This window comes from Onychostruthus taczanowskii, unplaced genomic scaffold (assembly GCF_017590055.1).
Source record: "Onychostruthus taczanowskii isolate IOZ18803 unplaced genomic scaffold, ASM1759005v1 scaffold21, whole genome shotgun sequence".
NCBI classification, from domain to species: Eukaryota; Metazoa; Chordata; class Aves; order Passeriformes; family Passeridae; genus Onychostruthus; species Onychostruthus taczanowskii.
In genome coordinates, this window is record NW_024499351.1 from 9,328,586 (window position 1) to 9,355,279 (window position 26,694).

Sequence of the window (26,694 nt, forward strand, 5' to 3'; positions counted from 1 at the left end):
TCAAAACTGTGATTCTTTTCTTTCTCATGCACGAAATGTGCAGCTGTACATGAAAAAAATCATAACGCTCTTCATGAGTGTTTCAAGGAGAAAATTAATTAATTTCAAGAAAAGGTTCTAATTTCATGAGAATGCTAAAAAAATGTGCAGCATAAAAGAATAAGTCATTATATAAATATATATATAATTTTTTTTAAAAAATTTTAGCTGCTGGGACTTTTTAAAAGAAATTTCCATGGACTCTTGCCCTTGGCTTTAAGAACTAGAGTATCTTAAGGAAATAATGTTTTAGTACCTAAATAAAAGTTATTTGAATTTTTGTTATGTATTAAAATATCCTTGCCATTTTTCATCTTTCTTTTAACATTTATTGCTAAAATACTGCCTTCTTTAGAAATTGTTTTGCTACATGTAAATGAAGCACAGTTACCTAAGCTGCCACTTCAGCATTTAAGTATGTTTTCAAGAATTATAGCAGAGTCTGGAATGATGTCAGCTTTTCTATTTTAATGCTTTGAGACTCTTACTCCTTGCTAAACAACACTTAGAAATTGTGTTTTTGCTGAACAAATATATTTCTTTAACTAAGGCCAATAACAGAGTGGAAGCATGTTCTGGCAAGGTGCCAGAATCTCTTGAGCAACAGCGAGGGTCATCTACCAGATACAAATATCTATCAGCTGAAAATGCTTGACTGTGCCATGGATGCCTGTATTAACCTTGAATCCTGGGAAGAAGCATTGTATTATGGCAGCAGGACTCTGGAACCATACAGGTAAGGGATGTAATTGGTTCAGCTGGCTCCAAAGATAGGGGAGAGCTGGCTGTCTCATTAAAAGTGAAGACTGTGCTTCATCTTGATGCTCCTTACCTTTTTTATTTCTTGTGTGTATCTTGCACTGATTTCTAGGTTAGTGAATGAGCCAGGATGCTCATTCTGCTTTCACAGTCAGGCTGAAAGCAAATTAAAGGATAACAGGAACTATAATAATAATAACTGATTATTATTTCCTTACTTTTTCATGGGTTCAGATGCTGCCCCGTCCCTCATCAGAAACTGACTTTCGGTTTCAGGCTCCAGTGACATGACCGTATCAGTGTTTCATGCTGAGACAGGGCAAAAGTGAGAGACAGGTGGCTGGTTGAAATAATGTGTGTTCTCCATATACTCTATACATAGATTTTACAGAAAGAATAAAAAAGTCTTGCAAAATGCAATATCAACTGGAAATTAAAAAGCTCCTGGTGCTTATTTTGGGGAAGAGATCAAGGTGGTGAAATACTCGCTTTTCTTCTCTCCTGATCAGTACTTGTTCCTGTGCTATGTGCTGGGAGAGTTTGAGTCTGATGGTCTTTTGTTGATGAGGAAGGACAGTCTAGGAGTTCATACATAATGTGATAAGGCTTTAAGTTGATTGGAGCCTGGAGCTGTAAGGCAACTTTGGTCATCTAGTAGAGAAAGGGCAGGTGCTTCTGCTTTGGTCAGTGTGCTAAAAGCTTTAGAATACTCACATCTTTGGGTTCTGAATAGTTGCATTGTTTGTAACTAAGTGTAAGCCTGTGCTGAGTGTCCAGGCGCAATGTCATTCACACATGAATGCTCATTCTCAGGAAGGTACTTTTTAGAGCATCCATTTCTTCTCTGTTGGTGCACCACGTGATGTTTCAATATCATGTGTGATGTTGAGAAGCGTGAGGGGTATGCTAGAGCTGAACAATATGCTCTGCTGTGAATATGAACATTTCAGATGCTACATATTTTCCTTAATCAAATGGAGATGCCATCAGCATTCAGTGTTTTGCCTGAGGAAATCCCATATGGCAGCCTGTTTCTGAATAAAACTCAGGGCTTCACTTGAGGAACATAGTGTTTCAGAGCTTTCATTAAAAAGTGATTGTTGATAAAACCTACATAGGCTGTGATACATCACAACTGTGGAGTAGCTCTGTGTTCATAATGACTATTCATTTTCATAGAGGAGGACATGAGTACCTAAAAATTTTCACATTTCTTCAGGGTGAATTTCACACTGTACGCATCCCACTTAACCTTTTATACAGGCTTATGTAGTACTGCAGCAGTACATGCTTCCTGCCAGTGTTCTACCTTGTGGCACACTTCAGATGAACAGAGTAGTCTGCGTGTTTAAATGTTCCCCTAGTCAATAAAAAAAACCCCAAACCTCAGTTGCTTTGGGTTGGGTTTTTTATAAGTTGTTAACTCAGTTCTTTACAACTGAAAACTGAGCATTTTTTTTCTGCAGACATTTCTGAGAGCAGAGATTACAGTGAGACCAAGTGCAATCTTACCAGATAATTTAATGAAGCTTTCTCTGTTTTGCTTGCTGAAATGTACTATAGTTTTCAAGCTGTTTTATGCAGCAGTTTGGAGATGAAGGATTCGACTGTGCATCCAATTAGCATCTCTTAGGGTAATAATTATTTACATGAGATATTTGACCTTTTTTGCACCTTGGAGAGCTTGTCGCTATTCTCTCCTCGCCCAAAAGCATTATTTAAGAGATTTTCAGTTGTTTCTTTTTCTTTATACCTTCAAGTCATCGCTACAAGTTTTGACACACCTGAAACAAAATCCTCAGTTTCTCATTACAACAAATTGTGCCCTAAGCAGCAGGAGAGCAAATCCTAGGAAATCCTTTGGGATACATTGAATTTCTCCTGTTGAATCAATCTACTGCTTGGCTGCTCCTGCAGCTCCATTATAGCTACCTATTTTCCTTTCCTCAGCTCTGGAAAAAGTATTCATACAGATCTCCACAGGGAATCACCTGAGAATTCGCGCAGTCCATATAAATAGGAAATCATTGTTACAACTCTAAAGGCTCTGGAGATTTGGTCAGAACCAGTTTTAATTTCAGGTAATGTGTTTATTGTGCATTTTCCATTTCTTTAGCAGCAGGATTAATTTTCAGTGCTGTGTGACACATTGTATCATAATGTATGTTTTCATTATGATGCGGTTGCCGACTTTTTCAGAATCATCCATTTCATGTAAGTGGCAGAGATAGATCTATACTGCATAAAACTGATTTTTCATGCTGGATACCAGGCCCTGTGTTTTAGGTAGCAATAGTCAATAAGGAGCATTGTTCAGGACCTCTGAAATAGTTTGGCAAAAAATAAAGGAAGAGGTAGTGTCTGCCAAGATGAAAAGCTGCCTTCTCTTTTTGTGCCGAACCATAGCCATCCATTTTTTGTTAAAACCTACAACATATACTTTCACTGAATAGTCCAAGCCAAGTGTATCTACACAGCTTTCCTTGTAAATGCCCTATTAATAGCCTGTCTGTCCAAGAGCCTTAACCAAAGTTAAGACATTTGTCTAAGTGAAAGCTGCCCCATGTCATAGTCAGCATTCAGCAGCTTGCAAAAATAAACTTCCTTTCAAAAATCCTCAAGAGCCTTAACCACAGAATAACAGAGTATCAGCAAGAGGTGTTACATGGGTTTGTCATGTCTCAGTTAGCACATTCACACTCTAGTCTGACTGCTGCTTGTGAAGGATCAGATTCAGAGATACTGAGAAAGACAGATTTCCCTTAGGTTACCTCAGAGGAAGGACCCAGCATTTAGCCCTTAAATTACTGACAAGGCACATATGTTCTGGGGATTAGGTTTGGGGTATATTTTCCCTTGTCTCAAGTATTCAGTGCTTTACACTGCTGCCAAAGAGTGGAAAAATGCATCTGTTATAAAGCTCTGCTAGATAGCCTCAGCTGTTGAGACAAGGGTCAGAGGAGGAAAAGAAGTAACTATGTGACACCACAGGCCTGCTGGGCTTACCTGCTGGATAACACCATGTCACCTCTCTGGGCTCATGGGACATCAGGTCTGGTGAGATTCTGATACAGAGACAACAAAAATGTTCATCGATTTCTACTCTGCACTGATTATAATCCCCTGCTGAATTTCAAGCTAATGTAGAAATCCCACTGATTTTCAGATGGGTTGTTTCAATTGAAAACCCTTCATCTGCAGTGCTGCAGCATTAGAGGTAAGTGGAGGGCTTCAATATACAAGAGAAAATTCCTTCTTTTCATCCTGTATAGAAGTGTTGAGCAGGAGTGCTGCTCTGGCTCTTCACCCAGCAGCCTTGCACATCCTTCCCCCTCCAGCCCCTCTCCTGATCAGCACAAATGCAGGGCTGGTGCAATGTGACTGCTCTGCTTCTGCAGTGGCAGGGAGCTGGGTAGGTGCAAGCACCCCATATTTGTGTTATCTGTGCATCATTTGTCTGCCCTTCTACCTCCTCCTATTCTCCACCCCTTCCAATAATATTTTGTATTAATTTTGTAGCCCATTACTTCACCTTTTGTCAGTGACTGGGTTCATGTGGGGAACAGGGAAAGCAATCCCAGTGACTACAATTTTGGATTGTTCTGCAAAGGGCTGGGTTTCAGACAGTGGCTGGTGTGTTCTTAGTTTTTTTTTCTGAGAACATGGTTGAATTTTCATTGGGTTAATGAAATATGAGCCAGAAATTTTTGATTTAGAATTCTAATTCAATATATATGATGGTCTGTGTTTTCTAAGTATGTGAGCTTCGATAAAAGGCAGATTAAAAATTGATGGTTGCTATAGTATCCTTTTCTTGAATCATGATCTTGTAAAAAAGCCAAAAAAAGCTGTAGGACTTAATATTCTTGGAACAAACTCTAAACCTATTTTCTCTTCTTCAAGAAGGATTTCCAGTAAAGAGTCTGACTTTCCTTTGGTCTGATTTTTCCCCCTTTTTGAATGAATTTAGAAAAAAAACCCCTGTTTTTACAGCTATGTGTTTTGCAATACACGTGGTATATGCAATGACTGGAAATTTTTTTTTTTTAATCTAATATCTTTGCTTCTTTACTGAGCTCAAAAGACTTCTGTGTACTGGCTAGTTCTAAGGTACTTGAATTGAATTTGTATTTACATTGAAAGCTGGAGAGCCGAAAAATATCCCCAAAACTGCACTGCAGTGATAACCAGGGCCACTGGGGGATGCTACTGCTTAAGGGTTACAGCCCGGACTCGTCGCCAGTCGGCACCCTGGTTATGGAAGGTCCCCCGGGGGTTCGTGCCTGGCTGCCGGATTTCTGAACCTAGAGACAGTACTAATTCCGTGACCAAAGTTCAATGTCTTAATCATAAACCATCAGTTGTAAACATAAATCTTACCTCTGGGATCACCCGAGAGGGAGAGAAAAATGTCAAGGTGGAGAAAGCAATTTAAAGAAATAATGCAACAAAGAACAGAAAGAACTAAATCTTCCTTATTCGCTTTGCTGGGGGTTTTAGAAAATGCCCATGGCATTTAATGTTTAAAGCAAAATGTGTAAAAAGAAGAGGAAAACCCAGTATAAGTAAGAGAGTGTATTGTTTCTGGTTAATTATAGGTAATTCTTCCAAGAGACAGATGTTTGTAGCAATATTTACACCATTTTTGGCTTCGGTGTACCTATTTTGTTCATACACATACAGGGATAATGCTTGTCACTGGGCTGATATGTTTAGGAATCCATTAAAACACTTCAGCAGCCCGCTTCTGTCTTCCATTCCTCCCTACTTCCTGCCCTCCAATCCCAGCAGCATTTTCCAAAAAATGAAAAAGAGAGGTTTTACATTTGAAGTCCGGTGCCTAAGTTATCCATGACCTAATCAATCCCTTTCCCACGTCGTAGGAAACGAATTCTCTGTTTTTCTGGTTGCTTGCTGTGTATGTCTGCATAGCACGTCACCTTCAATTCTTTGGTGCTTTCCTGGTTTTGTTTTTCTTGTATGTTTCCATTACAACTATGAGTTGTCCCCCAAAGTGATACTGACCTGCATAAACCTCAATGATTTCCATAAACTCACACTCCCATAAGTGCTCCACCTTCTACCTTTTTTCATTTTCACATATGGTGTGTATGAGAAAAGTTCTTACTGTTCTCTCCAGTCACTCCAGCTGTTTTTTCGGTATAATTTTGATGTCACTGGCTTGTCCAATATACTCTATCACACGAGTAGAAGCTCAGCAACAGCAATGTTAATTTGCAGTGCCTTGTTCAGTGTATACCACATTTCTTAGGCTAAGATTTCCTTAAATAGCTTCATTGCTGCAAGATTTTTGGGTCAATTTATGTCCAGTAGCTCTATATTTGCATACTGGTGCTTACTATCTTCAGTTTTAGCTTCTAGTTTCAGGTTTAGTTTCTAGTTTAATCTTTCATTTATGTCAAGAGCTATTTGAATTTGAATTTTACAGATAGTGATCTCCTAGTGATATTAGTGAACTAAATCACTACATTTCCCAGAGTTGCATATTTTTCTGACACAACTGCAAGTGTTGTTTTCTTCATTTCTCACATAGCATTTCCAGGTGTTCTTAGATTTCACAGATCTTGAAAGCTCTGTGTTCTTTGCAATGATAACTTCATCTGCATTTTGGATGTAGGATCACTTTAAGATGTTAGATCATTCAGAGGTTCATGCTTTATCTTGAATAAGGATTTTGGCCCCAGTCTGTCCGCCTGCCTACCAGAGCCCAAAAGATTCAGTTTGCTTTTGGTGTTTCTTGGTTTGTTTGCTTTTCTTTTTAACTTAAGCTGTTATAGTTGCTGTTTTTGTCTTGTGCTCAGGGGATCCTTTCTTGTTTTTTTGTGCATGCATGCTTACAACTTACAAAGAACTTATGCAGCCATTACCTGAGCTCTTTTCATTAGTCTGCTTGCTATTATACACTAGTTAAAGGACACACATTGAAAAACAGAAGTGAGTGTATGCATGAGCAGATAGTAAAAAGACATATGTTCTGTGAAAAAAAAATGCAACATAGTTATTCAGTTGGAACAATTTTGAGAGCAATTTTTGAGAATTCACAGTGTCTGTATGGATTTTGCTAAGAAGAAAAGGGTGGAATTGATGGCATACAGATTCTAAACAAAAGTTTGGTTAGAACCTAAACTTAAATGACATTGGGAAGTGATTTCAAGGGAGCAGTTAACAGTTAAAAAGTAGAGAAATATGAAACATCTATGGCATTTTAGATTCCTTTGACAGTAACTGAACATTGCTTTGCAAAAGCTACTTTAGAGGTAGAAATCATGGTGAAAGGCAGAAAAAAAAGGGAGGAGAATCACTTAAAAGATAAATTTCAATTCTGTCTCTGATGAAAGACAAAAAAGGGCATGAAGGAAATAGGAGCAGAGAAGCTGTAAGGAACAATGCATTCTCTTAGGGGAGAAATAGGAAGAGTCTGATTTTGATCATAAAATATAAAATATTTTTTTATTAGAATAAATTTTCAATTTGGGTTGAGGAAGCAGAGAAAGGAGACTTGGCAGTACTTCCAAGGTGGAAATCAATTAAGAGTTTCTTGTGGTAGAGACGCAAACAGTAGTGAAAAAGTAAAATTGTGGTATTTAAGCAAGAAAACAGAGATAGTAGAGATAAAGGCTGAAAAAGATGAAAAGGCAGTGTTTTTCTCTATTGAAAAACCAGAAAATTACTGAAAAGGAAAACCATAGTCGTGAGGAAGAGAAGAGAAAAGAAGCAATGGATAAGGAGAACAAAGAAATTGAAGGACATATTTTGTTTAAAGGATGAATCAATGTGAATGGCCAAGGAGAGTGAGAGATGGAAAGATGGTGCTTTGAAGAGGGGCATGAGCCTGAAAATTGAAGGAGGTATTGTCAAACAAGAACCATGACGATGAATTACTAAGTTCCTAGTGAGATGATCCATCCAGCAGGGAATCCAAAGAATGAAGATCACAGAGGTTCTGTAGTAAAATAGGTGATGCTGAGTAAAGCTGAAATTTCACAGTCATATTGATAGGGAATGGAAGAAAAAAAGAAGAGCATGCAGATGGGAGGAAAATGTAAGTTACTGAGGTGAGCAAATCCTACAGACCACAAAGTTAGTGATGTGATGGTAGCCTACAAGCTCACCAGATCTTGAATTTGCCTGTTATTGAGTAAAAGGGCTGAAATGTTGTGGAAGATGCAATTAGGAATGCTTTACTTGGATATATCTGAAAACCAGGAATACCCTTATTTTTGGCTGCATACGGTTACCCTTGTTAACAGGGTCATGCATACCAAATCCCTATGAGCTGTGTCTCACTTGACCTGGTCAAGGTCTCTTAATCAGTTTTCCTTAACCCCATAAAACCAGAAAATCCAGTGTTTCTATACAAAGAACCTTGGAGGTGTCAAACCTAATTCTAAATTATCTGATCCTGGTATGAGAACCAACACAGCCACATTAGGCTAGCACTCTGCCTTATATGATCAGCAGTAGAATTGTGCCACAGGGAAATGCTGAGAATACCAACTACTATAGAAACACTACTTGTACTACCTCATAAATACAGCAGTTTATGGCCTTCAGAAATTTAGTCAATGCCAAATCTTTTTTCTTACTTACCTGGGCAGCCTCTAATATTGGATTATGCACCTTCAATGAAAGAGTTGATGTTGTACTGACTGTCTGGTCAATACACCCTTCTGCATGTATTCCCTTGGCTGCCACAAAAGGTGCTTCCTTTCCACTCTGATTTTCTATTAGAAATTCTGTCTGCTTTAGGGCAGAATCCCAACTACTCTCTGCTGGTATCCAGCCCTGAGACGCTTTTCAGCCTTCAGATAAACCAGTTCCATGGTTAAGGAGGTGATTCAGTGCTTCTCCCTTCTTTTCCCCTGAGTATACTGGAATCTCTTTTCTCGGGTTCAGTTTGTCATTGTTTCATCAGGCAAGATACAGAAGCCTGAATCAGCTTTATTTATGTGACTTTGAAGATGAAAGTAGGATGGAAGAAACAAAAAGTAAATGATTTTGGGTAGAGAGCTGAACAAAGATGGTAACTGATTACAAATGCTGGAAGGCTAAAAAAACAGGCAGGCTATGGTGCTGCTAAGGAAAAAGGTTCAGAGAAACAGAAAGTGGCTGCCCAAAGGGCCATGAAAACTGATGAATGTGAGAGCAAGAGAAATATATCAGAGGAAAGAATCACCCTCAGAAAATAGTGCAAGTCCACTGATTAGTAACAAAAATTATGTAGTTTAAAACCAAAATAAAGTAATCTTCAAGGAATGCAATGCACACATGTCTAGTAAAGGAAGAGTATGGGTATATGATATATGCAACCAAAGAATGATGAGAGGAAGCCTAGAAATATCAAAATTAGGGTGAAAAGGCCTTTCTTTTTACTCTTCCCTATCATCACAAAAGATCAAAAAGCGAGAGGGAAAAGCAAAAGGATACTTGCCACAGTTGCAAACTCCTCTCCTGAGAGGAAAATCAGCCTTCTCTAGCCATGCAGTGTGCTCTTGGAGGATACAGCTGATGGGCTGCCAGAAGTGAAGATAAAGTTCTGGAATCAAAATGTTTTCATTGCAGCAGCATCATGAATTCATTTGCATCTTAATTCAGGTATGTTGAATGATGCACACCGAAGATACATTGTTCTTTTAAGTCTGGCCAGCCTTTCAGAAACCTTCTGAAAACTGGCAAAAGTGACAGCCAGCAAGTGGAAGCATCCTGAACCAGGTCTTTCTACTTGAATCAGTGTTGATGAAATAGAAAAGAGAAAGAGAAAAGAAAACATTTTCATGCAATAGTGTGCTTGGCAGACTTTGAAAAATGGAATTAGATCCTACTTTGCTACAAAACAAAAGTCTCAGTATATACAGTCATTAAAAGGAAAAATACATAAGAGATTAATTTTCTCAGCATAAGGGGAATTTGCAAGATTTACCAAGGGTTTTGTGAAGTACTTTGCTTTAGACAGTGGCACAAATTATATGTTGTAAAAATGTTCATGTAAATACGACTGGAGGCCTTGCTTAAGAAGAATGGAAAATTGCTGCATGTTGTAGTTTGAGATGTTCTGAAACACAGACCTTGTGTCCTATGAAAGGCAATGCAACTTCTCAAATCTTACCAAAAAATCACAGAGTAACTTTTGACCAGGGGAATGCCCTACTAATTAGTTGCATAGTCTCATGACCGTAGCTAAAGATAAGTTATCTTAGATATTTGTCTCAATACCACACCAGCATGAGGTCTCTTATTTTTCAAGGGATTTCAAAATGCCTAAGCAAATTGGGTAATATTACCTCTACCAATTCAACATCTCAGAATTTTGAGATGAAAAACAGGTTTACATGCTTACAGTAAGATAAAATCCTGAATGCATACTCAAGCTTTATCTGTTGCTACCTGTCTGGATGCAGATCATCTGTGTATTGTCTTGCTCGCAAGTGTGCAGATCAAGTGAGCTCTACCAAAGCTGGATGTTTATCAAGAGATGCTATTAAATTCTGTTAGGTTGCTTGTGCCAGTAGAGAAAAAAAAAAAGCAGAGGTGGAAGGGGTGGGAAGCATGGGTGGCGAGGTCTTTTCCATGTGAGAGAGCATCAACATTAATCTGTGACACAAAAGTACATTGCCTTAACTAAAATTGTGAATTTTATTAAATACCCCACGCTTTCAACCCCCTGCCTTGCTCTGAGAGCAGCACAGTCCTATGGAAGTATTCCTGACTCCTGATACCTTGAGAACAGGAAAGTCCAGTGGTTAACCTATGATGTGTTAAACTATGTCCATCAAAGAACAACCAACTCCAGATATTGCAGTGGGACAGGACTTTTCCCATCTTGTTTGCAGTGCTGAGGACTGTCACTGTTCTTGATCTTTGCATTTGAAAAACACCAGGGTAGAGTATTGACTGCATCCAGGGACACTAAAAAAACCCACAGCAAGTTGCACTCAGACCCTGCTAAGCTAAACAAGAGAAGAGTGACAAAAGTCTCTCATAAATTGAAAGGACACATCTTCATGGAAGTCAGGGCTGGCGAGTGGATCCCAGTCTCACCACAGCACTCAGCAACATACAATTCACTGGAGAAAAACACTTCACTGGGAGTCAGTCTCTTTTCCCAGGTAACATATGGCAGGATGAGACCAACCAGGCACAAGGTGAAACAGGGGAGGCTTAGACTGGATATTGGAAAAAAATTCATGACTGAAAGGGTGGTCATGGCATTGGAATGGGCTGCCCAGGGAAGTAGTGGAATAGCCATCTCTGGTGAAGTATTCAAAAACTGTGTGGATGTGACACTCATGCATATGGTTTATTGATGAACTCCGTAGTGCTGTTGGTTAACAGTTGGACTCAAAGATCTTAGAGGTCTTTTCCAACCTTTATGATTCTGAGTTTCACTTTTGGTGATAACAGTGTGGAGTACATAGTGGGGCATCAGTCTGCCTAGGGAGTGAATTACTGAGCCTTCTTCTATGAAACCTATTTCAGTGGTCAGAACTGGATAAATATTTACCAGATAGAACACAGAAAAAAATTGCTTACAATTTTCCTGCTATTCACCCCAAAAAGCTATCCTGTATTTAATCATCAAACAAGATGAAATTCTTGGCTGCTCTGAACTGATAGGACTTGATTTACATCAAGTAAGGATGCAAAGGATTTTCCATGAAACTTCACCTTTCTCCCAAGCACAAATGCAGACTTTCATTGCTTATGTTCACGTTTGCATATACTCATATGTGTTCCTCTTGCTGTCACTGCTTCCTAAAATTAAGTAAATCCACTATTAACTATCTTTAGAAAGTTGTGTTGTATTTGCTTTAGTTTTTCAGTTAATACTGTTTTTTATGTATTCATTCCTGTCTTTGCAGTCCTTTTACCAAGATTTCTTTGCAGTGGATTCAAGCAAACATACACATGCTTAAGCCAGCCAAGTTGTGTTCCAGTAAACAGCACATTCCTTTGGCCGTTTCTGCGCACTCCTCAGGTGGCTCATCCATGGCTCTCAGGGCTACCCTTTGGCAAATTTCTGCTTACTTTTGTTTAACTGAGGTTGACAAAGATAATTTGATTTCCAGGGTCTTTGGCAGTGCTAGTGACAGCAATGGCTTAAATTGAGATACCTTAGCCTGTTCCTGAAACAGAGTTAGTGTGTTGTATTCAAGGCCATAACACTACCCCAGCTTGTGATTAAGTGCTTAGTGAGTTCCATTTCCTTATAAGAACATGTGTAAGAACCCAAGAATGTATGCCACAAGTGAACTAAGCATTAATCTGTCAGCAGCTTAAGTGTGTTTGGGATAGTGCAATGGAAATATGTGGTATAGTGACACGGTGTTTGTTCTCTGGGAAGCACTTAAGAGCAGATGGAACCTGTAAAATGGATTGATTTGTGAAAGTGTGCAGCTTCTATCAGATTTGCTTGATGCTTACTTGTTTTAACCCAAATAAACACAGGCCACATGTGTTTGAATTTTCAGTAAGGTGCTGGTAGCTACATGTGGGGAACCCAACATTAATAAGTGCACAGAAACTCATAATGAAGGGGCTTCTATTTAAAAGGCGTGCTTCTCTCCTAAAATAATGAGATTAGTAAAAATTAGCATATAATTGAGGATATATCCTAAGGACCTGAAAAAAAAATTAAGGATTCTACAACATAAAGAATACAATGCTGGAGTCTCATTACAGTTAAATGGAAAATTAAGTCCATAGCCATCATGTCTTAAAATTCTGGTATAAATCAATAACATCTATGAAAATGAGGTACTGTTGTATGGAAATTACATCAAAATCTGTAACATTTTTTAATTAAATGTTGACTATCCTGCATATGTGTTGAAGCACACTGTAAAACCCTGCAGACAATGGTTGCATGTTGAATTCCATTAGGGTGTGTGTGTAACAAAGACATTACATTTGCATCCTTAAAGATGACTTTCTGGTCTCTTCCACCTGCTTGTCTGAAAAATAATAAATCTTACATCAAGACTCTTATATTTGTGCAATGCTTCACCACTACTTTAAGGACATTGAGTTGTGTGCCACTGCGGCAGCAACGATTTAGGTTTTCTGTTTCAGAATTTGGATGAAGTTGAACCTTGGCATGGAATTTGCAGACAGCCTACACTGACATTTATCTAATTGTTTTGTACTGAACTAAATCAGTTTAAAAAGTTAATCAAAAGAAAGGCTAGATTTTCATTTTTTGAAAGCAAGCATATCAATGCATCTGCCAAAATTAAAAAGAGTATGTGGATTTCTGCCATCTTGCCTTCTGTGTAGTGCAGAATTTCTGTACCTGTAGCACAGATCTTGTTTCAGCTGATTGCGAGAAATTTGCCTGAGGTGAACAGAGGAAGAAATTATATTAAAAATGTATCTTTGGAAATATAATTCTACTCTTGTGAATTGTGTGTGCTGCAGTCTTCAGTTTACTTTAAAACTACATTTTATATGTTCTTCAGGGTACAGTATATAATATTCTATTAAGCTATTTTGCATGTGGTGTTGGTAGGACACATCCTTAGCATGATTTTGAACGGCTCAATAAATGTCATACCTCTTCCTAAGGGAATCTTGACTATGCAAAGTAGAGCAAAATGTGTATAGCTGCACAGAAAAACACAGACCCAAACCCTCAGTTGTTCCCACAGCAATATTGTGTCATGCATATTCTTTCTACCCAGAGCACTGGAGAGCAGAATGGCAAGGTCCAGGGACATGCCATAAAAGAAAGATTGCCATACATTGTCTCAGTAAGAGCTTGGTCTTTCAGCCAGCAGTTAGAAATTAAAGGCCTTTCAGTGCAAGTGAGGCTTCTCTGACTGTGTTATCTGTGTGTGTACCTTTGCTTGTTAATGCTACCTAGCAACTTGCATAACGTCAGAGATGTCAAGTGTATGAGGTTCCTGCAAGTCAGGAGAAGATAAGAGGCCCATATAGAGTGCCTATAAAGAGAGAAGTTGTTTAAACTCGTGTTTGAATGTATTAGTAGATGCCAAAACATTGACATAGCAAAAAGCAGTTTTTAATGTCCTGGTGCAAGGGAAAAGGCTCCACACCTATCTTAGCATAAAACAACCACAAGTCCCAAGGAGTTTGGTAAATTTAGGTGCTCCTACGGCTAGTTGGAAGCTGTGATTCTGCTGCTGTCCTCTGTGGCGCAGCTATAGGCAGAAGGTAAACCCCTGACACCCTTATTGAGGAAAGGGAGAAAGTACAAATGGCATGAAAGAGCCATAAATAGCTGCCAGTATATTTCTTTATTCTGAGGCCCATATTTCTCTTAGAAATTATGCCATCAGAACTCAATGTCTGCATTTAACACACATAGTGCTCTGTGATATTGCATCTCAATGAATGCTTTAGATTATTGCATCTCAATGAATGCTTCACAGTATCAGTGAAAACATTTGTTTTCCTGCCTGCTTTTGTTCTATGGAATTGTAGATTTGGTATGTTTTTATTAGTTTTGTTTTATTTTTAGTGTATGGAGAAAAAAAATACTGTGGTAAAAATGGGTAAAAATTTTAAAACCAAGGAAAATCTTAAATTGTGTCTGCTGTTTCAGTGTTACTTGAAGACCATGTGGAAGAAAAAGTCATTGCATACACAGCAGTTCTTAATACACTGCCTGGATGAGGTTGAGAAGTTTTGTTGAGTCTGCATTCTTTCGTACATCAAAGTCAACACAGTGTTTGGCAATGTTTTTGGAAAAAGTTCAAGGCTATCAGGTGGAATACTTGGCATTGTTGTTATTGGCAAAGTTCTCTTGGCTTCCTTAAGCCTTGAGTTTCATCTCCTGTGCTGGTTCTAGATCAGTCAGCTGTACATGGCTTATGGATGAGTCATAGGGAAATGTCCCTATGTATTTTCAGAGCTGTCACATCTCACATGTCAGGTAGGAAACTTGGTCTTCTGACCTCTTCCTTTGTACTCCCCACTGCTGGTAGAATGGTTGTTGCTTGTCTTCTCTGTATCTGTCGCATCTGACAAAAACATCCCTGGGAAGAATCAGCTGGAAAAATTTATCTCTGGATAATTGGTTATTCAGGAGCAATGCCGCTACAGGTCCTCCTCTCTTATGGAAGTGCCTGGAAGTGCACTCAGTCACATGCTCATGTACTTGTCATGCTGTGCATGAGTCTCGTGTGTGTGGTTCCTGTAGTGTGTTACTCTTCCTCAGATCTCTATGGGAGAGTGCACTTTCATAAATTCAAGACCTGACTCCATTCACATATGTAATTTTTAAATTAGCTAACTTCTCTGTAAGTGAGCTACACTTACAGCTTTTGATCACTGCAGGAGTTTTTGTTACAATGTGTTGACAGATGTTTCTATTTCTCCCTGAGTTCAATGAATCTGCTCTTTAATTTTAGCAAAGCCACATTTTACATTTTTACTTTATTCTCAATAGTTGAAGATATCTGTTTTTCGCAGCCTGATGGAGACAAATTATTTTACCATGTAACCCAGAAAAGCAGAGAAAATTTTGTGAGTCATCAATACAACACTCTTCACTGTGTAATGCACCTTCTTATGCTAAGCAAAAGGATTTTGGATAATTTTTTTTAAAAAGAATTCAACATTATCAAGATTTTTTTTTTTTTTTTTTTAGTTATGAACGTTTAACTTAACATCAGAGACAAAATATACTGAATGAGTTCATGGAAATAAAAATTGAATTTATAATTGAAAAATTTGAAGCTGGCCAACTGCAACGCTTTCCTTTTGAAAAGCACACTGTGCAGCGTAAGAGTTTGTCACAAACTATGAGAGTCCTTAATAAGCTGCTGTTTGTGTACTTAACATTTCTCAGAAACTTTTTTTTGCATAGGGATTATGTTGTGCCAAACCATCCTAAGACTGAGTATCCATTCGTTTGAAGATGGATACTTGCATGATTGCCACCTTCTTCTTTACTCTTTCACAGCTCTTGGGGTTCAGTGACTTCAGTACAGTGACTTTATTTAGAAATATTTTTTAAAAGCAGACAGAGGTTGGTGGATCAGGGGGACCAGAGGTAATTATACTATTTAACTTAGAGTATTAGAAAAATGAGGCCAGTATATCCTTAGTAAGAATAAATCCAGCTTCTGATTCACGTGTAATATGGTATTATGTTGTTTGTGGAAGTGCTGTGGATGGCTCATTACAGTCTCAAGGAGCAAGCCCTGATTTCTGTACTGCTTTGTTTTTAATAGCTGCCACCATTGCTCCTTCTCTAGTGCGAAAGTGTCTCCAGTTTTGTACATTGTCTGCCTTGTGTCACTGCATGTTGCCCTGCTTCATCCCCAATGCCTATCTCTGCTTGCCCTTTGTCCAAGCTATCACTGACCTTTAAGTTTCTGCTGATACAAATCATACCAGACTAGAGTCAAGTGATACTTATGTAAGATATATCCAACCTTCTGTGTCTAATAAGAATGCTACAGTATTTCAGAAAAAATAAATTAATTAATAGGCATACGTTAAAGAATGTTGTCTGGTTTATTCTCCTCCTGAAGACAGCTTGCTAACAGTCACTCAGGAGATCTGTTTTTCTTCTTTACATGTAAATGTTTGCCTTTTGTAAGCCACAGATTTTCCTGAAGTGCTATCCACAAATGTACAAGGATACAGTAAAGTTGGCTGAAGACATGTGCAATGAGCATATTGGAAATTTGCATTTTGTGAATTCCTCAAATCACAGGATTTCAGCAACCAGCTCAGTATGCTTCTTGTAGCCTTTCACTGCTTGATATTGCACAGGTAGCTCATGATAGTTGTGATCAACACCAGGGTAGGTTCTGCCTGTAGAAAGCTCCTGGCATGTTAGCTCTAAAGGAAAAAAATACCACCATGCCAGTGCTCAGCCACTGAGTTGTTCACTGGCCTCCAGAGCTGAGGGAGCTGTTTTTCCATTAGATTTTTGACTGACTTTTTATGCTGGTTCACTGAATGATAGCTATAGTGCAGTGTTCATGCAGTACCTCTTAACACATCAGAGAATTTACTGGAACTCTCTAGAATTTTAGATGGGCATAATGAAATTTTTAGTGCAGAAACCAGAGTTTCAGGAGTAGAGAATTTATAGCATTTCTCCTGCCTGCCTTCCATCATATCTATGTCAGGGCAAAGCTCACACTGCGTTCTTTACCTTGGGGAATGTACTACTGGTATCTTTATCTTCTGTTATCTTGGTGGTTTAGATTACCAGAACATCTTTGAGATTTCTACTTCAGTGCCAAATTTAACTAAAATTGACCAATGGATTCAGAAATTACTAGAAAAGAACAGGCAGACAGATGATGGCCCCATAAATCTTGTTATCAGGCTCAAAAAGGGATTTTTTTTCCTTGGCTGCCACAGAAGATAAAGCCAGCAGGTCAGGGAAGGACAGGCTTCTAGTGAGATAGAGTGTGACCAGGACATCAGTTCTTTCCAGCTTGAGACAGTCTGAGTCTGTGTGCAGGGTGACAGGTCACCAGTTCCTACATGATCGAGGCATTATCCAGGAACTGTGACAAAGAGGAGTTCTAATGAGGGATTTGTTGAAATCTAACAAACCAGTTTTATGGATGTGTATAGGAAGCATACCTTCCAGGTATGAAGGGCAGCTTGGCTGCAGAAGGGAAAATTTGAAAGTTTAAACTTGGTGGGGGGTTTTCCCCATTTGTGTGACTGAGCAATGGCAACTGAACATCTCCATTTGTTAGGTAGCCTAGCACTGATTAGGTAGCTTTAGCTAATCAGTCTATTGACTGCAGTGGAGCATCAACTTCTTTTTTCAGAGGCAATTTTGGCATCTGCCAAATCTCTGCGAGTTACTCTTTTTTCCATATGGCATTGGTTTCACATGACACCAAACACTTTCTTCCTATTTTCCCACATTCCTGCCCACCTCAGGACACCTTCCCAGCTATAGGCATGTATTTTCTTTTCCAAATACCTCCCTTTTTCTCTTAGAAGACAAGCTACAAATGACAAGGAGCAGCACAAGATTTTCCTGTGCCTCCCTGTGTTTGCCCACAAATACTATCACCACTTCCACTACCCAGATGGTGTCTTGCTCTAGATAATACCTCACCTTTGGATGCTGTCCCAAAATTTAAAATTGAGATATTTAAATCAAGGGGAAACCCTTGCATGACCCAAATCAATCCTCAAGGGACCATATCCTGGAATTGCTGTATTAGGATAAGCCACCATCTTGTATTTTGTAGTTTCCAGTAATGATTTTTCAGGAGCTGAATGTGCCACTCCCCCACAACATGACTCAACTCAGCCAGAGGTCACTGGCCTCCATCAATGTTACTAAAATTGGGCTTCAACAGAGCAAATTATTAACAGAGCTGAGAAAGGAATGAATAATAACAAATTTATTTCCCAAAATTACTTTCTCCTTTGCCTTCATAACAGCCATGAGCATATGTGCAGCTTTCTCAGATTTCTTTTTAGTAGAGTTCTTTAAATGAGTGTATTTTAGAATATTTTACTACGTGACTGTATTGTGAGCCTTTAAAACTCAAAGCCCAGTTTTTATCCCTCAGGTAAAAATGCTTTCTAGCTGAGCATTGAGGCACTTCCAGCCAAATCCTGGAGTTAAAAAATGGAGATAATTCTTTCGCAAGTTTCTCCACAAGCACAAAGTCATCTTGGAATCCTTACTAATGGCTTTAATTATGAAAACCAAGCTTTAACTTCACTAATTCACACATACAACTGGAATATGCATGCTATGAATATTTATTATAGTAGAATTCAAGTTGTCATTAACTGTGAAACGAAATCAAGGAGCTGATAAATTCAGTTAAAATGCAGACAAGTATGTTCTACTTCATTGCAAAGTGCAGGATATTTTGTGCTGTTTCTAGCACTCTTCTGAAATGAGGAAAAAAAAAAAAGAAACAACATATACATTTCCAGATGCTGTTTATATGATCAAATGCTTAAAATATTTGCAGAGGGTTCTTTTGTACTATACGTAGATTTTTTTTTTACCCATGTGGTCTAACTTGCTGTATGGTCTAGTTTACAGATCTAGTTTACCTCTCTTCTGCATTCTCAGCCCTGTTACTTCACACTTTCTGAGTGGTTCCTGACTTCCCAGAGGTACCCAAAATACTCCACCTAAGCCATTCATTCTGAAACTGAGAAAAGAAAGGAAAAAGTGTAATGCGGGGTGTTTGTGCTGGATCCAGTGGTACCACTATCAACAGAGAAATCCAGATGTTCAAAATCCCTTAGCTAACTTCTGGGTGAGAATAGGACAGTAAATACATCTTCTGTTGAGGGTGAAAAACCTGGTGTTAGAGGTGAGAAAGTTGATTCAGCGATTGCACATCCTGACATGCAAAATTGCTGACTCGGGTATATTTTCTTAGCCTGTCTGCCCAAGAAGACAGAAGTGGACATGTGCAAGTAAATTCGTGATATGAAGTGAATATAAATGAATTCTCCCATCAAGGAGAGCTGACAATGGCCACTGTCTGCTCAGTAAACAAGGCAGGGGGACATAGTAAATGTTCCAGGAAAGACCGTGTTGCATTTTTATTCTGGGGTTTAAAGATCTGTGAATGTTTGGTGTTAGAGGCAGTATGGGTCTTCTAGAATCCCTAAGTTTGTGTTCTTCTTTCTATTTTTGTCTTGGTACATAACTCAGAAACAGACATGTTTTGGATCATGTTCTTTTCTCTCCCAAATTCTTTTTATACTGCTTCTTTAACTCTGAACGATTTATCTTCATTTCTTTGCCTCCTCTCTGTCCCTTTGTGAAGAATGAGTTAAGGAGTGTGGGTGAGTGAATGGAATTTCTTCTCCTTTATCCCCCATTTCCTCAGCAACTTCAGAGTGCGAATATGTGTCATCACCGATGGCCTCTCCTTTTACTGCAGGAGATAGAAAACCAGTCCTCCTTCCAGTGGCTCCTGTGGGAAAAGGATGAAGACCCTAGAACTTAACTTTTCCTTTGTCCAATGAAAAGGTTGCCCCTGACACACAAAGTCCACCCTGGATAAACTGTCATTCCTCCATCCAAGGTGTCAGAGGATCTTTTTCATCTTCCAGGCATGGAGAGGGGAGCTATGTCCCATGCTCAGGCAGTGCAGGCAAGAGAAAAATAATCAGCTTACTAAAGCCTGGCTGCTCTATTCCAAATGGACAGATGAGCACCTTGGCACCTGGTTAGAGGAAAATAAAACTGCAAGGGCATTCTCCAAATGCCATTAATTTCCATGGGGTTTGAAAATGGTTGTCAGAAAGTAGGCTTTCACTGTGGCCCAAACATTCTCTACACAAAGCATCTGCAGACTGTTGTGAACTAGAAGAGCTGTTTCAAGAAAGACGTAATTTTTCTGTGAGTAGTTTTACCTTTGTTACCCATCACAGCATTACCTTCCCTAGGTTTATCTGCTGTCTTGAAAAAAACAACAAGAAAAACAATTTTTAAAAAAGCTGAGTGTAGAAAGGGATTTACATACTGTGGCTCCTTAGTCCATCAAGTCAAGTTTTTACCTACACTAAAATTGCTAGGGATTCTATTAAACTTTCTCTTTTACTTACATTTAAAAGGACCAGCAGCTCCCATAGAACTACAGTCTCTGGCTACCTTTTTTCTTTACTGGGCAAACTCACAACGTGGTTGGTGCAACAAATGCTGCCCCAGTGCTGCTGTTGAGTTGCTGCAGTTGTGTGGCCAATGGAGGGTTAATTGCATTCCCTTGCAGTACGTGCTTTCTTATGAGTTTTCAGAGGTTTTTGATAGAGCTATTTTCTTTTCACCCCTTTCATCTGTTTGTTGTGGATGCCCACATGACCTCCTGAAAATACAAACACACTCTTTTATTTGCAGAGCCTATTATCAGCCTTGTCTTTAGCCTCATGATAAAGGTCAAGTAGATTAGTTAGGGAGGCTCTTGCCTTTCTAAATCCACATTGGTTATCTCCTTTTAGATAATTACTATACATGTATTTCTCTAATATGCCCCAGGGTATAGTTTCCATTCCTTGAATACTGCAAGGTTAAATTAATCTACTTTTGACACATTTTGCTGGGTTTCAGCTCTGCTAACTGGTTTAATACCAGTGCTTTTGTTATTAGTCATCCTGGACAGTGGAAATAGAGCAAATGCTCTAGAAGAATATTATTTTCCAATGCAAATTCTCTAAGAAACACTTGTGTTCTAAGAAACACCAGCAAATGATTCTGATTTTTCATGTAACAGTTCTTCAGCTATCCATGCTCTAGCCTCTTCCTTCAATGCTGTATTGCCTATGCAAATTCATGCTGTCCATGGAAAACCTGTGGGAATAAAGGAGCACAGCAGTAAGAAAGCAATGACTAATATTAACCTCTGAAACGTCTAGTCAGATTTAAAGTTGCCAGTGAAACATCAAGGCTTTCCAGATGCTTGTTTTAAAAAATATTATTCTGATATTTAAAAACTTACATTTCACAGTTGTCAGAAAAAAAAAATCGTAATAGGTTTCTTTTATTTTGTAGTCTTTCATCATTACAATAGTTGCAAGACAAACTAGAATGCTTTAAAAATATAGATGCAAGATGTCACTCAGAATTACTTATTTCCTGTGAATATTGCTTATCTATGCATTATCAATTTGGATAACCCCATTTTAATAGGTGCTTTATCCATAGTTATCATGTGCTATTTTCCTGGGTTTCCTACTGCTCTTCATCAAAACAGGATGTTTAAAGTGCTGCATAGTAAAATATAGAATAAGGAATATGGAGAAAAGAAATTCAAGATCGTTTCCTCTGAAAGGATCCTTTCAAGATCTTTGGTCTGAAATGTGCTAATCAAAATACCTGGTTCTGCCTCATTTAGACTTTCAATATAATATTAATTCCTGATGTGACAGGCAAGTGAGAGCATTTTAATATTTCAGTTTTGACAGTGCTGTATCTTTAGAGGCCAAACCTTTTATTGTGAGATGCATCTTTCCAGCAAAGCAGAAGTAAGTATTTCTCACAGTGAGTAGCATGGGTTCTTCCAATCATTTGTATCACTATTTAATTAATTATTTAAAATATTTATTATTATTATTATTATTATTATTATTATTAGTTCCACATTGCTATGCCTGATGCACATTTACCATAGATAAAACGTCCTCATTCCCAGAGGTATACTTACATTTGTAATGTTTATTTGTAGCTAATCCATGTGTCCTGTCATCAAATGTGTTATCACATATGTGGTAAGGAGCACAGAGATTTGCACAAACATTTCTGTTCCATTCTCTTTCTAGGAGCATTGGTAGACAAAAAAAATTCTCCCTATCACACACTTCCTAGTCTTGCTATTTCCTCAGTGCTATGTACTAAATATAACAATATATTCAATTAAATAATTCAGCCACACTTCGATATTTTGGAAGCTATCCTGTGCTGGAGGTCGGCATGAACAAAAGCTATTGAGACCCAAATTAAGATGTTTGGTCTGGTTTGCCCATCTCCCCATAACACCAAACAGAAATTCTTTTTTAATGTAAGTTGGTTTTCATTTATGAGAAGATTTAAGAATTACAGAGACTTTGCCAATATAATGTAAAATTTTCTGCTGTTCAGAGGACACTGTATGTATGTGGCATGTGGTATAAAACCCAGCCTAGACTGCACTGTAGGCAGATTAATATTTTTATTAGCTCTATACCTGCTTAATGAAATTCTTCAAAATGCTGAAATGTTTTTATTCATAAGGGTTTTTCTTATATATGCAATTGCTATTCCCGAATTATTACAACATCTCTGGAGAAGAAATGGGTTTTTCTTATATATGCAATATACTTTGCTATTCCCGAATTATTACAACATCTCTGGAGAAGAAAATGAGATAAATATTGCAAAATACAAAATATTTTTCAAATGCTAGAGTGCTGACCTTATAAAATGAAGATGCAACCTTGAGTCAGACAGCCAAGAGCTTTTTAGCACTTTAATGTAGCAGAACTCTACCAAAGGGGCAAATTTTTGCATTACTTTACTTTGCTATTGATGTGAATGCTGCAGCTGCATTTGTGTATCCATATTCATTATTGCTAGTGTTCCTCCTGGATTATGAGTGATCCAAAATAATCTGAATCTTCATTTTGAGGGTTTTTTTTTTTTGTTGGTTTTTTATTTGTTTTGTTTTGTTTTGGTTTTTTGTTGCTTTTTTTTTTTTTTTTTCTTTGGTGGAAATAGACAGGAAGAATACTCAAGTCATCCATTATTTCTTTCCACAATTTGCTGGAAATGGCAGAAGGTATTAAAAAATGAAGGCAAGCATATCTCATGGTATTCAACAGATTGATAATTAAAGTACCATTACATTTTTCATGGTAGATTGTGTTTGTTTTCCAAAGAAATTAGAAACTATGGCCCTTTGAGAATTGTGCTTTTAGTCTCTAGACATTTATTGCTACAGCATGTAGTAAATGTGATCACTGATGAAGTTTTCACATCCAGTGTATTTCTATGAGGAGGTTTATTGTCTAGGTAGCTTTTCTCTTTGGAAGTGTGTTGCTCCTGTAGAAATGCACTGTGCTGAAGCTTTCCATATTTATCAAAGGTCAGTAAATGAAAAGCAAAATCAGTCATTCTGTATCCTCATTTCAATGTGAAGAATCAAAGTGTGGCACAGTTTATGCCACAGTTAGGAGTCTGAGGCAACATGACAGAAAACTGAGCTCATAAAGTGATCTTAATTATTAATGCTGAGGAATATTCAGCAGAGGGAGTTGGATATTCTGAATTTCCTCCTTAAGGAGTCTTTGACTGTGCACTGCATATACTGGAAAACTGGGAAGATAAAGCTTCCTGTCCTGGCATCTAAAGTTAGATGCCTGTGAGCTGTCAGCATGAATACACTGTTGCGATAAATCCTACTCTTGCTGTCATGTAAGGGTTTTCTGGAGTCATGTTCAAGTATAGTTATTGATCTGATTATTTGTTAACTCTTTGGAATCAACTGCAGGAAGCTCTGGAAAGGATTTGAACACATGATTAAAGGGTGGGAAAAGGTAAAAAAAATTCTGCTTTCTTCAGGTAATGAAGAATATGTTGTTTCTCAAGAGTTTTAAATGAGGCAATGGTCATATTTTGGCAATTTGACATGACGTGAAAAATCAGAAGATCCAGAGATAAATGCTCAGAAATGAAGTTGGAAAAAATAAGAAGTTTTCTCAATTCTGGTATCGTTGATAGATCAGATGGGGTATTAAAGGAGAAATTCCAACAGAATGCAAAGCCTGAATTCCGTATGCTTTCAGAGCAAATTTAACACAGGAAGTACCTGACTTTTCTCCAAGAATTATGAACATAATTATTCCAGTAGTTTTTCCTCTGTGTAGCAATTTAGCATGGATCTAAGTAGTTGAATACTTGTCAAAATGTTTCATGTCTTAAATAAAAATGCTAAAATTCTGGAGGTAAGTAGAGATTCCAGATTTCAGTATTCTGCCTTCCTTCACTAATGAGGAAATGTAAAGGAATGGAGAAACATGTCATTACTAAATATCCATGCATCTTAAATAATTGCTCATCAGGAATTAATAGCAAGTCCACATTACAATTTAATCATGCATCTTAACTCTTATATTCATGTGAACAAAACAAGTCATAGAAGGCTTTGTGGATCTTGTGAGTTTAGTGCAGTATTTGTTTTTCCCTGCATTTCCTGACATAGAAATGAATGTTATGGACTACAGCTAAAAGCTCTTCCTTTAGAAGATCAAGACAGAGAAACAATCTTTTTCTTCAGAGAGTACCATCCATCTTCCTCTTAAGGACAGCTTAAATGAGAAAATTTAGTACTGTGGCCACTATTTCTTGCACTTGCTTTGTGCTTGTAACCACTTTGTTTTGCTGTGAGAAAGGGAAGAGACAAATACAACTGAGGTAACAATGTCTGCAAATTTAGATTTTGATTTGCTAACAACCTCCTTAATGTTCAGATTTCAGCTATCTTGACAGGTGTATTCATAAGGGATAAAATTCACATGCAGACAGCCTCAGGCTTATGCACCATATAAATCCTCTCTAAGCCTTTAAAATGTGCTTTAAGTGGGCCTAATTGATGTACAGGACCTGTACTGGCCCTTATACACATGGGAGAATTGCTTCCTGTTTTTGGGCTTGAAATAATTAACTATTGTACTTTCCTTTTATTCTTTTTGATCAGATTTCATTTTCCTAGTAAACTGCTTTCATGCTGCCTTTTGTTTAAAAACAAGCAGAGTGGAATATTTGAGATCACAAGATATATATATATATATATATATATATATATTTATATTAGATGTAAACACAAATTAAATGTACATTGGAAAGGTCAGTGCTCAATAAAAATTCAAATCAGTTATTTGAATCTGATAAGGCACTGTGTGATCTGTGCCGTATGCACATGGGGATTCTGCAGAAAATCCACTGAACACGATTATGGGAAAGTACACATTTGGTAAAGGACAGAATTCGTCACATCCCTGAACAATTCTTGAGGCATAGGTGGAGATTAGAATTACTATAGCAACTGATTATGTGTTTGCTGGTGGGTTAGTATTTGCTAGTACATTAAGCACAATATGCCATTTCTAACTAATACTTCATAATTTATAGCTATCGTACCATCAATTTTGGATCAAAATGTAGCACAACCAGTTTATTAACCTAATAATGCAAAATATAGTCTTGTGTCTTGTTTGACTCTTGCCCCATTTTGTCTGGCATCTTATAGAATGTTTTTTCTCCTTCCAGATTAGCCAGTTTCCTATTTACATCCTGTGTGTTTGGAACAAGTCATATAAAAACCATCCAATTTTGTTCTAAAGAGAAGACAATTACACGATATTCATCATAGGATTTTATCTTTACATATGTTTTGGGCCAATGTTCACAAGAGTGAAGGGCTTTTGTTTTTTAGGCATACCAATTTTTTTGACCAAAGCTTCTGTTTCAAGGGTAAATAACTGAAATAGATTTTAGAGTGCTTTAATTAATCTTTTCAAATACATGTGTTTTTCTCAATTTGCTGAAGTCTGGCCCAGTTTGCTTTGGAAATGAATCAACCTAAATATGAAATAACTCTGTGTTAGTTTTCAGTGGCAGAATTTACAACATGGCTGAAGCATTATTAAGTGATTAATTTTAAATTCACACCATTAATGAATTCAAATTAACCTTGAAAGTCTATAGGTAGACAAGCTGTCTCTCGTATTATGCAGAAGAATTATGCCTACCAAGAATTGCAGTTATTTCCAAACTCCTCCTGAAAATCAGTCTGCTTGCCCCCATATTGTAAGTGCTGAAAATTTGAAGTTGTAATTTGAGAATGGTTTCATATTGCAGTTACAATTTCTAATCAAGTGTGATAGTCTCATGGCAAGTATAAATCTGAGCTTTGGCCATGCACTCTTTCTTCAAAGTATGTATAAGTTGTTTTTAACGTATTTAAGTTGTTGAATCTCAGTCTGTAAGGTAGAGAGGAGCAGAAGAGGTGAGTGTATGTGCTCTGGCATGGAGACAAAACAAGGCATTCCTCTACTCTCTAACCCAGTAATCTCTCAATTTATGGCTTCTCTGTTGAGGGGAAGATAGCCTCATTCAGTGATTGTTTTCTGATGTAAGTATTTCTCCACATTAAATTGGTTTGAACTATTACGTCTTGTGTGTTGTACAATATTATATGATATACTGTATGAAATTACTTGATCTGCGTTCAATCATGTAGGAATCAAAAAAAATTGTGGCATGGGTATATTTAATCTGTCTGGGCTCATCTTTTAGGCAATCTGCATATCTGCACACATTCTTTTTAAATCTCCTTATGTCATGATGGAAATACTTTTGCTACACAGTGGTATTCATGCTGTCAGTGTACATCCATGCACAGCAAAATTTCCCTCTTG

The 26,694-nt window shown here is 37.8% G+C and overlaps 1 protein-coding gene across 1 annotated transcript in view; it reads left to right on the forward strand.

Moving 5' to 3' along the window:
* The window catches only part of SMYD3 (SET and MYND domain containing 3), a 383,240-nt gene that overhangs the window by 337,223 nt on the left and 19,323 nt on the right, over positions 1–26,694 (forward strand). Inside the window, exon 10 of the mRNA XM_041404314.1 lies at positions 601–775. Within this exon, the coding sequence (XP_041260248.1) occupies positions 601–775 (175 nt within the window). The remainder of the gene's footprint in view (positions 1–600; positions 776–26,694) is intronic.